Source organism: Empidonax traillii, unplaced genomic scaffold (genome assembly GCF_003031625.1).
Source record: "Empidonax traillii isolate 1590-97213 ecotype Southwest subspecies unplaced genomic scaffold, ASM303162v1 scaffold148:size1803964, whole genome shotgun sequence".
In the NCBI taxonomy this organism is placed as follows: Eukaryota; Metazoa; Chordata; class Aves; order Passeriformes; family Tyrannidae; genus Empidonax; species Empidonax traillii.
The window spans coordinates 251,546-264,380 of record NW_020955341.1 but is presented as its reverse complement, the minus strand read 5'-3'; the positions used below and the strand labels follow the sequence as shown (position 1 = coordinate 264,380).

Genomic DNA, 12,835 nt, shown 5'->3' with positions numbered 1-12,835 from the left:
GTATGTTGATGCTCTATGTGAAAAATAATGTCCATTGCTCAATTTGGCTAAAAGAGAAAATGACTGAACTAAGAGAGAATTAGCTCTAGTTAGATAAGACAAATGTGATCTACAGACCTACACTTAAATTACTAAAAAGAGATGAAGACGACCTGGAATATCAGTTTTCTTTGAAAAGTTTCAAAGCATTCAAGCTGAATTCAGTAGGCATGGAACTAATGAGAAAGCTTTAGAATGGCAGACACTGTGATTTTTACACAGCAAACCATTCCTCTACTAAAGTAAATGTGCAACACTTTGGTGAATTTATGAGCTGAATGCAGGAGTGAAAAGCAGCTCTGCCTAACAGGGCTAACTCGAGCACACAATCCCTCCAAGTAGTACTTGTGTGTAATGAAAGCCTGAATAAATAGGGTATTAAGTGGAGATGACACCTAAAATATCAGAAAATAATTTTAATGTTATTTTGCTAAGAGTTCCACATGGCTTTCCTTCACATTACTCAGAAAAAATATTTTTAAAAAAATATGACTGCAATATTTAATAGAATTATATTTTTTAAGAAAGAAAAGAAATTGGCACTGAATAATAATGCATGTTTGCCTGTTTGAAAAGTATGACACCTTGCCCCAAGAAATTCATCCCACACCTTCTACACAATGATGCCAATCAGTTGAAGAGAAGGAATCGGTTCCCTGTGAGATACCAAAGTGGAGGCACATCAAGTTGGAATGAAGTACTGTGGATTTCTCATATGGAATAAAAAAATGATTACTTCTACCCCAAGTACTACATTCAGATTAAAACCAAAAAGCAGCTGGAGGGGAAATTTCCCATCATAACCCTTCTCCCTCTCAAAAGCAATTAAATATGCCTTGATTTGGACACATGATTCAGGATATTTGATTCTATTGTAAATAGTTTCTTTTTTTTTTTTTAACTAAACCCAAAACATGTCATGCAGCTCTACAGTTCTATACTCATAATTCTCCTATGAAGTTCCTTGGCAAGTTCACCTTGTCAATCACAGCAGAGCAAGATGGGAAACATGCCAAGAAAACACCAGGAAGATTTAAGTTTTAGAAAAACACCCTTGTCGGACTGTGAATGTTAGAATGCCAATGCATATGTGAGTCAAGTGCACAACTGACACTTGATGACAACAGTTTGAAAGCAATATTTAGTAATATTCTTGAAAATGTTACTGAGTAATCAAACATTTTGTCAGTGACAGAACTTCAGGTGACTGCCCTGCTGGTAGGGCAAAGCAGCTGAATACACAGGCACATTGTTTACACACATCTCACGGCTGCCAAAAAGCAAATGCTCCTGAATGACGTAACATCAGCCTTGAAGTCACCCAAGTCCATTTTAGGACTCTAAAAACAGCTTATTAAAAAGAAAAAAAAAATTAAAAGAGAAGTTAAAAGAAAAAAAAAAAAAAGGAAAGGAAAAAGCAAGAAGCTGCAGCCAAGGCTAGTTCAGGTCAGATAGAAAATATTAATCTCAATCAGCAGCTGTAGCAGTTCAGCAGCTAGACAAGTGAAACCTCGTGCCTCCTGTTGTCCAAACCCACTGTACATTCNGTGACAAACACAAAAATGTAGTTGAACAGAAATTCAAACCACTGTATGTTGATGCTCTATGTGAAAAATAATGTCCATTGCTCAATTTGGCTAAAAGAGAAAATGACTGAACTAAGAGAGAATTAGCTCTAGTTAGATAAGACAAATGTGATCTACAGACCTACACTTAAATTACTAAAAAGAGATGAAGACGACCTGGAATATCAGTTTTCTTTGAAAAGTTTCAAAGCATGCAAGCTGAATTCAGTAGGCATGGAACTAATGAGAAAGCTTTAGAACGGCAGACACTGTGATTTTTACACAGCAAACCATTCCTCTACTAAAGTAAATGTGCAACACTTTGGTGAATTTATGAGCTGAATGCAGGAGTGAAAAGCAGCTCTGCCTAACAGGGCTAACTCGAGCACACAATCCCTCCAAGTAGTACTTGTGTGTAATGAAAGCCTGAATAAATAGGGTATTAAGTGGAGATGACACCTAAAATATCAGAAAATAATTTTAATGTTATTTTGCTAAGAGTTCCACATGGCTTTCCTTCACATTACTCAGAAAAAATATTTTTAAAAAAATATGACTGCAATATTTAATAGAGTTATATTTTTTAAGAAAGAAAAGAAATTGGCACTGAATAATAATGCATGTTTGCCTGCTTGAAAAGTATGACACCTTGCCGCAAGAAATTCATCCCACACCTTCTGCACAATGATGCCAATCAGTTGAAGAGAAGGAATCGGTTCCATGTGAGATACCAAAGTGGAGGCACATCAAGTTGGAATGAAGTACTGTGGATTTCTCATATGGAATAAAAAAATGATTACTTCTACCCCAAGTACTACATTCAGATTAAAACCAAAAAACAGCTGGAGGGGAAATTTCCCATCATAACCCTTCTCCCTCTCAAAAGCAATTAAATATGCCTTGATTTGGACACATGATTCAGGATATTTGATTCTATTGTAAATAGTTTCTTTTTTTTTTTTAACTAAACCCAAAACATGTCATGCAGCGCTACAGTTCTATACTCGTAATTCTCCTATGAATTTCCTTGGCAAGTTTACCTTGTCAATCACAGCAGAGCAAGATGGGAAACACGCCAAGAAAACACCAGGAAGATTTAAGTTTTAGAAAAACACCCTTGTCGGACTGTGAATGTTAGAATGCCAATGCATATGTGAGTCAAGTGCACAACTGACACTTGATGACAACAGTTTGAAAGCAATATTTAGTAATATTCTCGAAAATGTTACTGAGTAATCAAATATTTTGTCAGTGACAGAACTTCAGGTGACTGCCCTGCTGGTAGGGCAAAGCAGCTGAATACACAGGCAGATTGTTTACACACATCTCACGGCTGCCAAAAAGCAAATGCTCCTGAATGACGTAACATCAGCCTTGAAGTCACTCAAGTCCATTTTAGGACTCTAAAAACAGCTTATTAAAAAGAAAAAAAAATAAAAGAAAAGTTAAAAGAAAAAAAAAAAAAAAGGAAAGGAAAAAGCAAGAAGCTGCAGCCAAGGCTAGTTCAGGTCAGATAGAAAATATTAATCTCGATCAGCAGCTGTAGCAGTTCAGCAGCTAGACAAGTGAAACCTCGTGGCTCCTGTTGTCCAAACCCACTGTACATTCTGCAGGAGAGGGGCAGGAAGAGGCAGGGAGTGAATCTCTGCAGGGCCAGCTGGCTCGAATCAAAAGGAATGGTTACACTCTGAACAGAGAGCTCAGGCTGCTTTATGCAGGTCTTGGAAGAGCAGCTTTAACACGAAGCTCCGTCTGTCTCACCAAGCTGTACAACTGCACCAAGATGACACAGAAGTTTTCCATCACCCTCCCATTGTGTGCCTTTAACTGTGCTCTCCTTGTTTAGCTTCCAGACCAGCCTGCTCTTCACCTCTTCCCAACAGCTGCCCCACCAGTGGCTGCCCTGCTACCCAAGGTTTTGCTTCCTTTTGGTTCCAAGCCCTGCCCCCTTAAAAATGTAGGGTAAAACTGACTCCACCTCTCTTGCGCAGGTGGCAGCTGCCCCACATGCTCCACCAGGATGATCTTGTGCCACTTACTCTTGCAGGGAAGTGTGTGCAGGGCTGAGAGGGCGGCACATGCAGTTTGGTCCACAACAGAATACCCAAGAGGACCAGGATTCTCAGGGTGCAGACAGGACCTGCAGACATTCTGGCTGTTAAATTCTACCAGACCCTCACTAAGCATAAAGAAAACGTGTTTCTGAAAGTTTTATAATCCAGCCAGATTTGGATGGATTTGAACACTAATGAGGGGGGAATACAAAAAGACCTGGTATGCCAGAGTCAGATGACAGAGCTTTAGTGTATATCACCTGAATTCTTTAAGGCATTCGGGGAAAAAAAAAAAATAGAAAAAAGAAAATCCTCTGCCACCTGATCATATTCTTAGATATTAATTAAAAATCTCGATGGAATTTCAGAAAAAATCTGGCCCAAAACAGAGACTTATGTGAAAGACCTCAGAAAAGTTATGCATCTGAGGGAGCAGTCTTTGGTATGACATGGGCTTTTGAACAAGCTTGATTTAAAACGTTTAAATGAGGTGCTCAGCTTGGAGTTTAGCAAGTAAGGTAATGTAACTGTATCTAGTTGAAACAGGAGAACAAAGCAAAGATGGGACACCCCCTTCAGAACAAAACAGATAACATGCAGTGGTCTGACAAAAGTACAATACAAATTTAAATAGGGGTAATGAGAGATAAAAGAAATGCAGAAGTCTGAATGATGGAATAATCAGTGTATGAAAAGCATTATGAATGCCTGAGAAAGATTTTTTTTCCTCAGCAGTCAGAAGAGCCAGTAAAACAGGGATCAGGATATATGGAGAGCAAGCTGGAAATAGAAACAGGGATTTTTGATTTAAAAAGAGGGAAGGATGACAGCTCACAACCAATCCAGAAAGTGTAGGGAGATTTATAGGCCACTATAAATTGTAACATAACTGGTAAGGATGTAATCTTCTTTGATGCAGGTATGCATTACATGTGTAGAAATTACATTTTTAACACTAAAAACATGAAATGAGTTTTTAAAAGTGTCAGAGAAAGCATTTTATATTGTATTACTCTATGTGAAATAAATCTTGTTAAATTTAAAGATGGAAGTGACTAAAAGTTACATCTGACCCTGACGTTCTATGATTTATGGTGGGAAAAATTATTTTGAATAAACAAAATCTAAAATGTTCAATACTTACTGCAACAAGACAGCACACAAACAGGGTTCAACTACATGCTCTTAGTTCAAATCAGAGGCTAACGTTCTTTGAATTAGGCTCAGTGCCCTTGCACCTGTGTAAATGGGAATTTCACACCTACCTCCCTTAGGAACACAGAGCTAAGAAATACTGTGGTGATTTTTGTTTAGAATTAGTCAGCATGGTGAACACTGGCTGCTGTAAGAAATACTGAAATGGAAACTCGTATTTTTCTCAAAATGAACTTGAGACATACAACCCATGTTTTCCCATCTTGTGAAAGGTACTCGGAGCATGCAGGAAACTACACGTGATGTGAGGTTCATTTGCTTTCTGCCAGAACTGATTAGTGAATCTGTGTGCATTTGGTCATGCAGGGGAAAGGTGGGGAAGCACCTCCTGAAACAGAATGAGGAGATTGTTAAGTGCCAGCCAGCACTTTAGAAAAGATGAGATTCCAGACTTGGAAAGTTTTGTTGAATGGCAGAAGACAAATCCACCAGTTGTTGGTTGTTTCTGATGCCCTCTCCTGGCTTGCAAGTCCTCATCTCGCAATAATAAGCTATTTACTTATAGTGACTCATAGTCACACTGTAGAACGTGGTCTGCAGCAAGACCCAAGAGAGACAACAGGTATTAACAAGATGAAACCCTCACAACGTGGGCCAGTGGCAAACCGTAACTTAAGAAGGCTTATGAGCAGCGTGTGGTTAAAATCCTTCCACTGCCACTTTGTGCCTGACAATAACCACATATCTAAAATGAAGCCTTTTGCACAGTTAACTGATTCATGAACTATCACATTATCACAGTTCATTTCAGACCCATCTCTAAAAGGCCTGTAAAATGAATTTAAAAAATAACTACTTTTTTAGATTAGGTAGTTGGAAATCTTCATTTCTCCCCTTTGACAAGCACATTTAGGACCAGAATCACTGATGTCTGCCAGCTTTACATAGTTTTTCCCTCTTTGGGTATGTTTTACCCAGCAAGTCTTTTGCAATAAAGTACTTTTCACATAGGTGAGTTTAAAAGGCCCAATAAAATCTTCTTGAGTTGATATATGTTCTCAGCTAATAGTCTGATGAACTTGCATCCACCTGGGGTGTTAATCTTCAACCAGGAAACCAACACAGCACAATGTGCAGCTTGGATGGAATGCAAGACAAATCAGTGTAGGGCTCACTGCTGACAACATTTTCCAGCAGTGTTAGAGCAGCGGATGTTTTCACCTAAAGTGTAGAATGTAGTGTCCTCAAACCCAATGTCAGTGGATTTTGAACTGAGGATGTGCCAGATTATAAATCCTCTCTTTCTTTGCACCAGTTTGCATAAAATTAGGTGATTTGGATGAGCTGTGATTTTGTAATCAGTACAGGCTCTTTACCTCAGCTAAGATAGTGGTTAAAAAACCCAAACAACCCCAGTTTATTAAAACATAAAGTTACTTTTTATCTATGGTATAGATTATTGAAAAGGGAGAAGAGCCATGTCTTATTGACTTTTGTAACTTATCTACCAAGAAGACATGTAAAAACATATAGATGCCACAAATTTGAGAGGCAAAAGGATGAATATATCTGGGGAGCACCCACCTGCTCTCTGCATAGTTCCCATGTATGTTCAGCTGCTGCTGAGAAAGACTACAAACCAAAAAAGCCCTCATGAATTGCATAACATCTGTAAAAGCAACACTAGTTGTTCCAAGACTACTGTGAAGTACAAGCCTAAATTATTTTCTCAAAGGTTCAAGTTTTCTGTAGTCACATCAGAATGGACATCTTTGGACACCATGATACATGTCTGTCTGTTCTGAACCATTTATAATCCTCCAGATCAAAATGATAAACAACTGCTTGGGCAACTTGAGTTCTCCTCCCTTAGGCTGTAAAATATTTTAAGAACTCTAAGAATATCAACTGAAGGATCATTCACAGCTTCATCAACTAAGCAAAACACACTAATTCAGAGCAATGATTCGATTTTGTTCCATAAACTCCAAACAGGTTTCAGCCTCGGGTTTCCAACAAGAGCCAGAAAACACCTTTGTAAGAGTGCTTACTTTGGCTGGAGGAGAACTGCTGTGCTGTGCCTCTTGTGCTTGTCCCTTGTCTTCAGGTGAGGTTGGCATGGTGGGCAGCGTGAAGCACGTGGAGCTGCACTGGGGACTAACAGGACCATGCACTGCTGGCAAAGGTTGTTTCAAGTCAGCCTGAAGGCATAAGCTCAGAGAGGCCTCGTGATCTGCAGGCTGTGTTAGATGCCAAAAAGACAAACCAAATCTGTTTAAAACTCTATGCTCTAACACTGAGATGGCTTTATAATAACAAACAGCATTAAGGTTTAAAATTAAAAATGCTATCTTATGTTTTATTAACTAAAGCTTTCAAGGTCAAGTATAACTTATCAAATGCATTCAAAACCTTCCATTCTTGTTGCTATTTCTACCTCTTCCCTCCATTTTATTGATTTTTATTTTGTCACTATGACTGTGACCAAATTACCTTCTCTAAAAATCTTCTAAGAAGTCAACAGCATCCTGGATATCACAGAATCACAGAATGAGTCAGGCTGGAAGGGACAGCAGGGGATCACCTGGTCCAACCTCCCTGCTCCAGCAGGGTCATCCTAAAGCACATGGCACAGGATTGCATCCAGGTGGTTCTGGAATATCTCCAGTGAAAGAGACTCCACAACCTCTCTGGGCAAGCTGTTCCAGGGCTCAGTCACTCTCGGTCTTCCTCATGTTCAGGTGGAAATTCCTGTGCAGCAGTTTCTGCCTGTTGCCTCTTGTCCTATTTGGCCCCACCAAGCACAGCCTGGCTCTGTCCTCTTGACAATCCCCCTTCAGATACTCATACACATTGATGAGGTTCCCTCTCAGTCATCTCTTCCATACTGTGCCTTTTAGCAACTAACAAAGTCTTCGTGCTACAGAGAGTGACCTCAGATCTCAGAGGAGCACAACTGGAACCCCAGATGGTGGCACTCTTCATTTGAGCAAGAGCAAGGCCTACGTCAGTTGTGCAAAGACTTGGTACCTCTGCACAAGACAATAGGGGAAAAAATCTCTGCCCTCTAGCTGAGCAAATTCTTGTTATTAGTGCCAAGGGAAGGTACTGCGTTCACAGGATAAGAGAGCCCGTACCGAGGTTTGAGGAAGAGCAGTGCCAAGCACACATCAGTCCTTATAGCAGCAGTGGACGGACTGCAATACTTACTGCGACACCTGCCCGAGAGTTAGGGAACTGTCCTCATCAACACATCACTGACCTCGGCAACGCATCACTGCGCTCCCCGGCGGCGCCTGCAGAGCACACACAGCGCGGTTATCGGAGACCGCCTGCGGCACGGCTCCTGTGAGCTCCGGGGCCGGCTGAGTGCATCCCCCTTACAAATTCCCAGCTGAGCACAACATGGAGCAATACACTCAAACAGTACCATAACAAATTCAGCAGCTTACCCAGGAGATAAATATACCCAGAAAGCACAAGTTCAACCTCCAAAAATATTTCATCTGCTCCCAAACCAGAATTCCTACACTCATCTCAATTCTTTTACTCTTATGGAACTCAAGATAGATGGAATAAAGAGGCTGAGATGGGGAGATGATTTGTAGTTCAAGGCATTTAGCAGAATTCTAAGATTAACTTTCAACAGTTTTCCCTTCCGTTTCAGGGGTGGGCAAAGAAATGTAGTCAGGAACATGCTGGTTTATTGAGACTGACAATTAAAATTGTCAAAATAAATCTGCTGATCTTGAAAAAAAAAAAAGGCAAAAGGAAAGAAGAGGCAGAAACATTCACAAGAAATAGTGAAGCAGTTTCAATAGTGACGAGTTCCTCACCTCAGCCCTCACAACAAAAGATCTGTGTTGTAAAACCTGCAGGATGCGTGAAAACTTTGGACTGCAGAAGCAGATAAGATTGATGCTTTTATTACAGTTATTTCACTTTATGTTGGAAACCTAATTTTCTCTTTTACTAGAAGACAAATACAAGGCTACCTCACATGAAATTCAGTGCAGAACTAACAGATTATAAGAATGATCCTACACAAGTATTAGCGTGTTCAGGGAAAATAATTATTTCATTGAAGTCCTTTCATAAAGACTGTGAAAAAGATGCAGCATATATGACATCATTATGAATCAGACTGTTTTTGAACAGTGAGCATGAAGATTTTTCAGAGCAGTAAATGCTTTAGGGACAGCATGTTTCCAGCTTTTGTAAACATTTTGAACCTCTTACAGGAGAATTCCTACCTCTACTGAAGTAAGTGGAAGTTCATGTTTATATCATGATTTTCCCCATCTCTGACTTCAAATAAGAGCAGAGGAATCTTTCTACGGCTTTTAAAATGTTTATTAAAGCAAACATCTTTCAAGTCCCTAATATGATGGAAAACAGACATTTATGATTATATAATCTTTAATAAACCCTCAGACATTAGACAGTTAACAGTAGCATTAAACATCTCTGTGTTTCATCAATTAAGTATCAAACAACAGTCACCCACCAGGGGACTATGAACAACACATGAAGATGAGATGGAAGCAAGGTAACTAAAAAAAGTGGCACAGACTTTCTTTTCACCTCTGTAGCAAAGTCCTGCCATCCTACCCAATTTCTGAGTTTGCAAGAACTCAAATTTGAACAAAAACAAAGCCAAGAAGATATAAATGTGGCTGTTTATCTAATCCTACTTCAGTGTTTGCCTTATGAATTTATAATGGTTCTGATAAATTCAACTCAACAGAATGCTGGCCCTGAAAAATCAGGAATGTTTTGAGTCATGGCCAAAGCATGTTTGCAGTCCTGCATGGAATTGTATAAGCTATTGCATCAAAGTGCTTTATTCCCGGGCTTAGCTGAGTTCCCAGTACATACTAAACTTACAAAGAGCAATGCAAGTTATCTTGAAACAAGAAAGAGCTGTTCAGCACATCAAGTTTCAGTTCATTTTTTAGATTTAAAAAGCAAGAAAACTTTGAAAGAAAAAGAAATAAATCAGCAGGCTTGTCTAAGAATAGAAAGGGACAAATCCCGAGCTGTGTTGTCTTAGAGATGCAGCACAGAAAGTACAGCCAAGGCGGAGTGGAGGGGAGAAAGATGAAATTACGCCACCTTAACAACCCCCAGATTTGGAGTGGACTGAGCTCAGGCCGTCTCTGACACAGTCAGAACCCTACTCTGATTTCCTTACAGAGCTATCTTGCAAATAGGAATAAGCTCCAAATCTTTGTGCTGATCAGTAGGAAAATTTCTTCCTCCGACTTTCCATTTTTTCCTAATATCTCTCCAGAAAACCCCAGTGTTGAGGACTATATTGGAGCAGTGAAAGCTGGCACATAATTATTCATATTCCTAGGCTTCTTAAAACAAACACCATCTTTGCACACCTTGACTGCACTGCTGCAGTCCTGTACGCTGCCAAAGTGAGGGCTACTACATGTTGGTATTTCAACATAAAGTTGTAGTTCAATTAATAAACTAAATGATTTAGAGCTCCTGAATGATTATTTTTTCAATCTAAAAGCTTATTTTAAACTCGTGCAGTGTTCTTAAAATCAGTAGTCCAGATCCTTTAAGGACTTTATGATGTTTAACCAGCACAAACATCACACATTGTAAATGCAAATGGATTTAATCAATGGAAACACTTCCGTGCTCCGTGGTGTGCAAGGAGTTCTGCCATTTTCTGCAGCAATTACTGGTGGGAAAGGCAAAGGTTTAGAAATGGTGGAACCTTAAGATATTAATGAATAAACGTCCTCCCATCACTGCTGAAGTGACCTAATGCCCATTTGGTTGGGCAATGAGAACAGCCCCAGCAAATGTCACAGAGTCAAAATGTATAGAAAAAGGGGGCTTTGTGAGAACGCTCTAACAAGAATTAGAGGAGCTTATCTGCATCTCACAGATCTAGAAAGAAAAGAAAGAAATGTTCTTGGAAAATGTATTTCCCTGGAAGGGGTATTTCTTTCTTCTGCAGAGCATTAGGGAGGAGTGCAGCCTTGGAGCTTACAGAAATTCACACCTCTGTTTACAAAACCAGCTCACAGCCTCACTGAACCTCGAGCATCACTATCCTGGTTCTAAGGCTGGCTCATCTGCCAGCTGAACAGCCTTTGGAATCATGCTACCAGTAATTTTATCAGCTTTGTCTCCTTTCCGCAAGAATAAGCACTTGTCAGTCAAAGGAGGAAATGATATGTTAACAATACACGCAGTACAGTGAAGTGCCAACTGAAACAACTGTCATTATTGTCCCTGAAAACACTGAAAGGAGAGATAAAAAAATACACCTGCAGTTTAAAAACAGTCAGGGTGCATAAGCACATGTTAGCATCTCAGGTACTGACACAATTTCAAGACTCTTATTTCTTTTGTTAGGCATTGATCAAACTCTGTCTGGCCTATATCCCATCAAAGGATGTCATGGCATTATTGTAGTGTTTTATCAGAGTAAAGGATCTCCCCAAAAACTCCATTCTTTTAGAAATTGCAAGAGCTCCAAAATTACCTTTTAAAATTAAATACTGGTAGAGATTAACTCACATGTCCCAGGCAGAGTGGATGTGGGTGAAGACCTACAATCTCAGTCTGCACGAGCCTTTTGCACCTACAAAATGAGTTAAAAAAAACACAGACAAATGATCTACCCAATTCACCAGATTCTGCTTATTCCCACACTAGGAGGAGACAATCTAAAGAAAAAAAAAGTAAGAAAAAGAAAGAAAAGAGAGGATGGAGTGCTTTTTAACATTTTGGTCTGTTATTATAAACTTACTGCTTAAAATAGTTAGGAAAAAAATGATCCCCTGAGCTCAAATTTGTAGTCAGATATAGATCAGTGAATGCAGAGAACTTTCTTTTACCACTGTGTAGGCTTAGAGTACAATCTCCAGGAAATGGAAATCTGGGAGCTCTATTCCATAAAAGGGAAAAGTATTTAGAGGCCCTTGGCTTTCAGTGTGTTCCCTCTGCAACTCATTTTACCATAGTAGAGAAAGTTAAGTATAATCAGTTAACTTACCCTCTGTGAGTCACGGCCGAGCCCCGTGTTAGTGAAGGCGCAGATAAAGGCGCTTTACTCCATCCCCACTGATAGCTTGGCACTTGACCTCGAATGCTCTGTCACGTCACAACAAGGATATACAAAAAAGAGTAGAAACAAACACTTCAGAAAGCATTTTATTAATATATCTTGACCTCACGCTGCCTGTGGTCAAGTCAAGCGACTCTCATTTGTCAGCAGCGGGAGCTGCGTGCTCACGAGCACAGCTGAACTGCACCAACCCTCAGCTGCTTCTTGGAACTTTGTGCTTTGTTGTGCTGCAAAGCTGTTGTAAAACATTAAAACATTACCATCTTATAAAGGTATCTGTTTGCACTCCTTTTTGTAGAGCTGTAAAAGCGTACGGAATCCGTGCAACATTTTGAATTCGGTTGTGCAGCTTTGAAGTACTTAAAAACCACTAAACTTCCTTCCTTCAAACCAAATGTGAGCAAAACAGGGTGCTTTTCTCGTGTTTCTACCATAGATTAAGTTTTCAAAGACAAAGCATGATTACAGTTTAAGATACACAAACAAAGTTTCTGCATGCATTAGCTATCTCAAAAAATTTAAAAAAACCCAACAACACAACCAACCAAAACAAACAAAACACATAAAACCAGATCCAGGGTATCTTAATAGAAATACTTTAATATTTTGCTTTAGAACTTCAAACTTTTTGTATAATAGAAATATTTACTGGAAAAGGGAAAAAACCAAACCCACAACTAAAGCTGACTTACGTACATTCTTACTCTATGTGACAAAAGATACTACATGGAAATTGGAAGACACTTTCTTTATTGTCTGCAACACAGGAAAAAAGGGGCTGTTTCCTACTGCATCTCATTTTCATGACAAAGGAGTGGTTTTCCATGTTAAATCCATAGGTTTGCAAGATATTAAGATCCTGCTCCAGCCAGTTTAGCAAAACACACAGTCCTAGCCCCCAGGACTAACATAAGGCCTCTCTC

The 12,835-nt window shown here is 39.5% G+C and overlaps 1 protein-coding gene across 11 annotated transcripts in view; it reads right to left on the bottom strand.

Moving 5' to 3' along the window:
• Window positions 1–12,835, bottom strand: part of MRVI1 (murine retrovirus integration site 1 homolog) — a 102,193-nt gene that overhangs the window by 27,378 nt on the left and 61,980 nt on the right. For all 11 annotated transcript variants that reach the window (XM_027884530.1, XM_027884532.1, XM_027884537.1 and 8 more), the window contains 3 exons: window positions 11,841–11,938; window positions 11,363–11,426; window positions 6,865–7,053 (listed from right to left, as the gene is read on the bottom strand). In XM_027884530.1, the coding sequence (XP_027740331.1) occupies window positions 6,865–6,933 (69 nt within the window). In that variant the 5' untranslated portion in view covers window positions 6,934–7,053; window positions 11,363–11,426; window positions 11,841–11,938. The remainder of the gene's footprint in view (window positions 1–6,864; window positions 7,054–11,362; window positions 11,427–11,840; window positions 11,939–12,835) is intronic.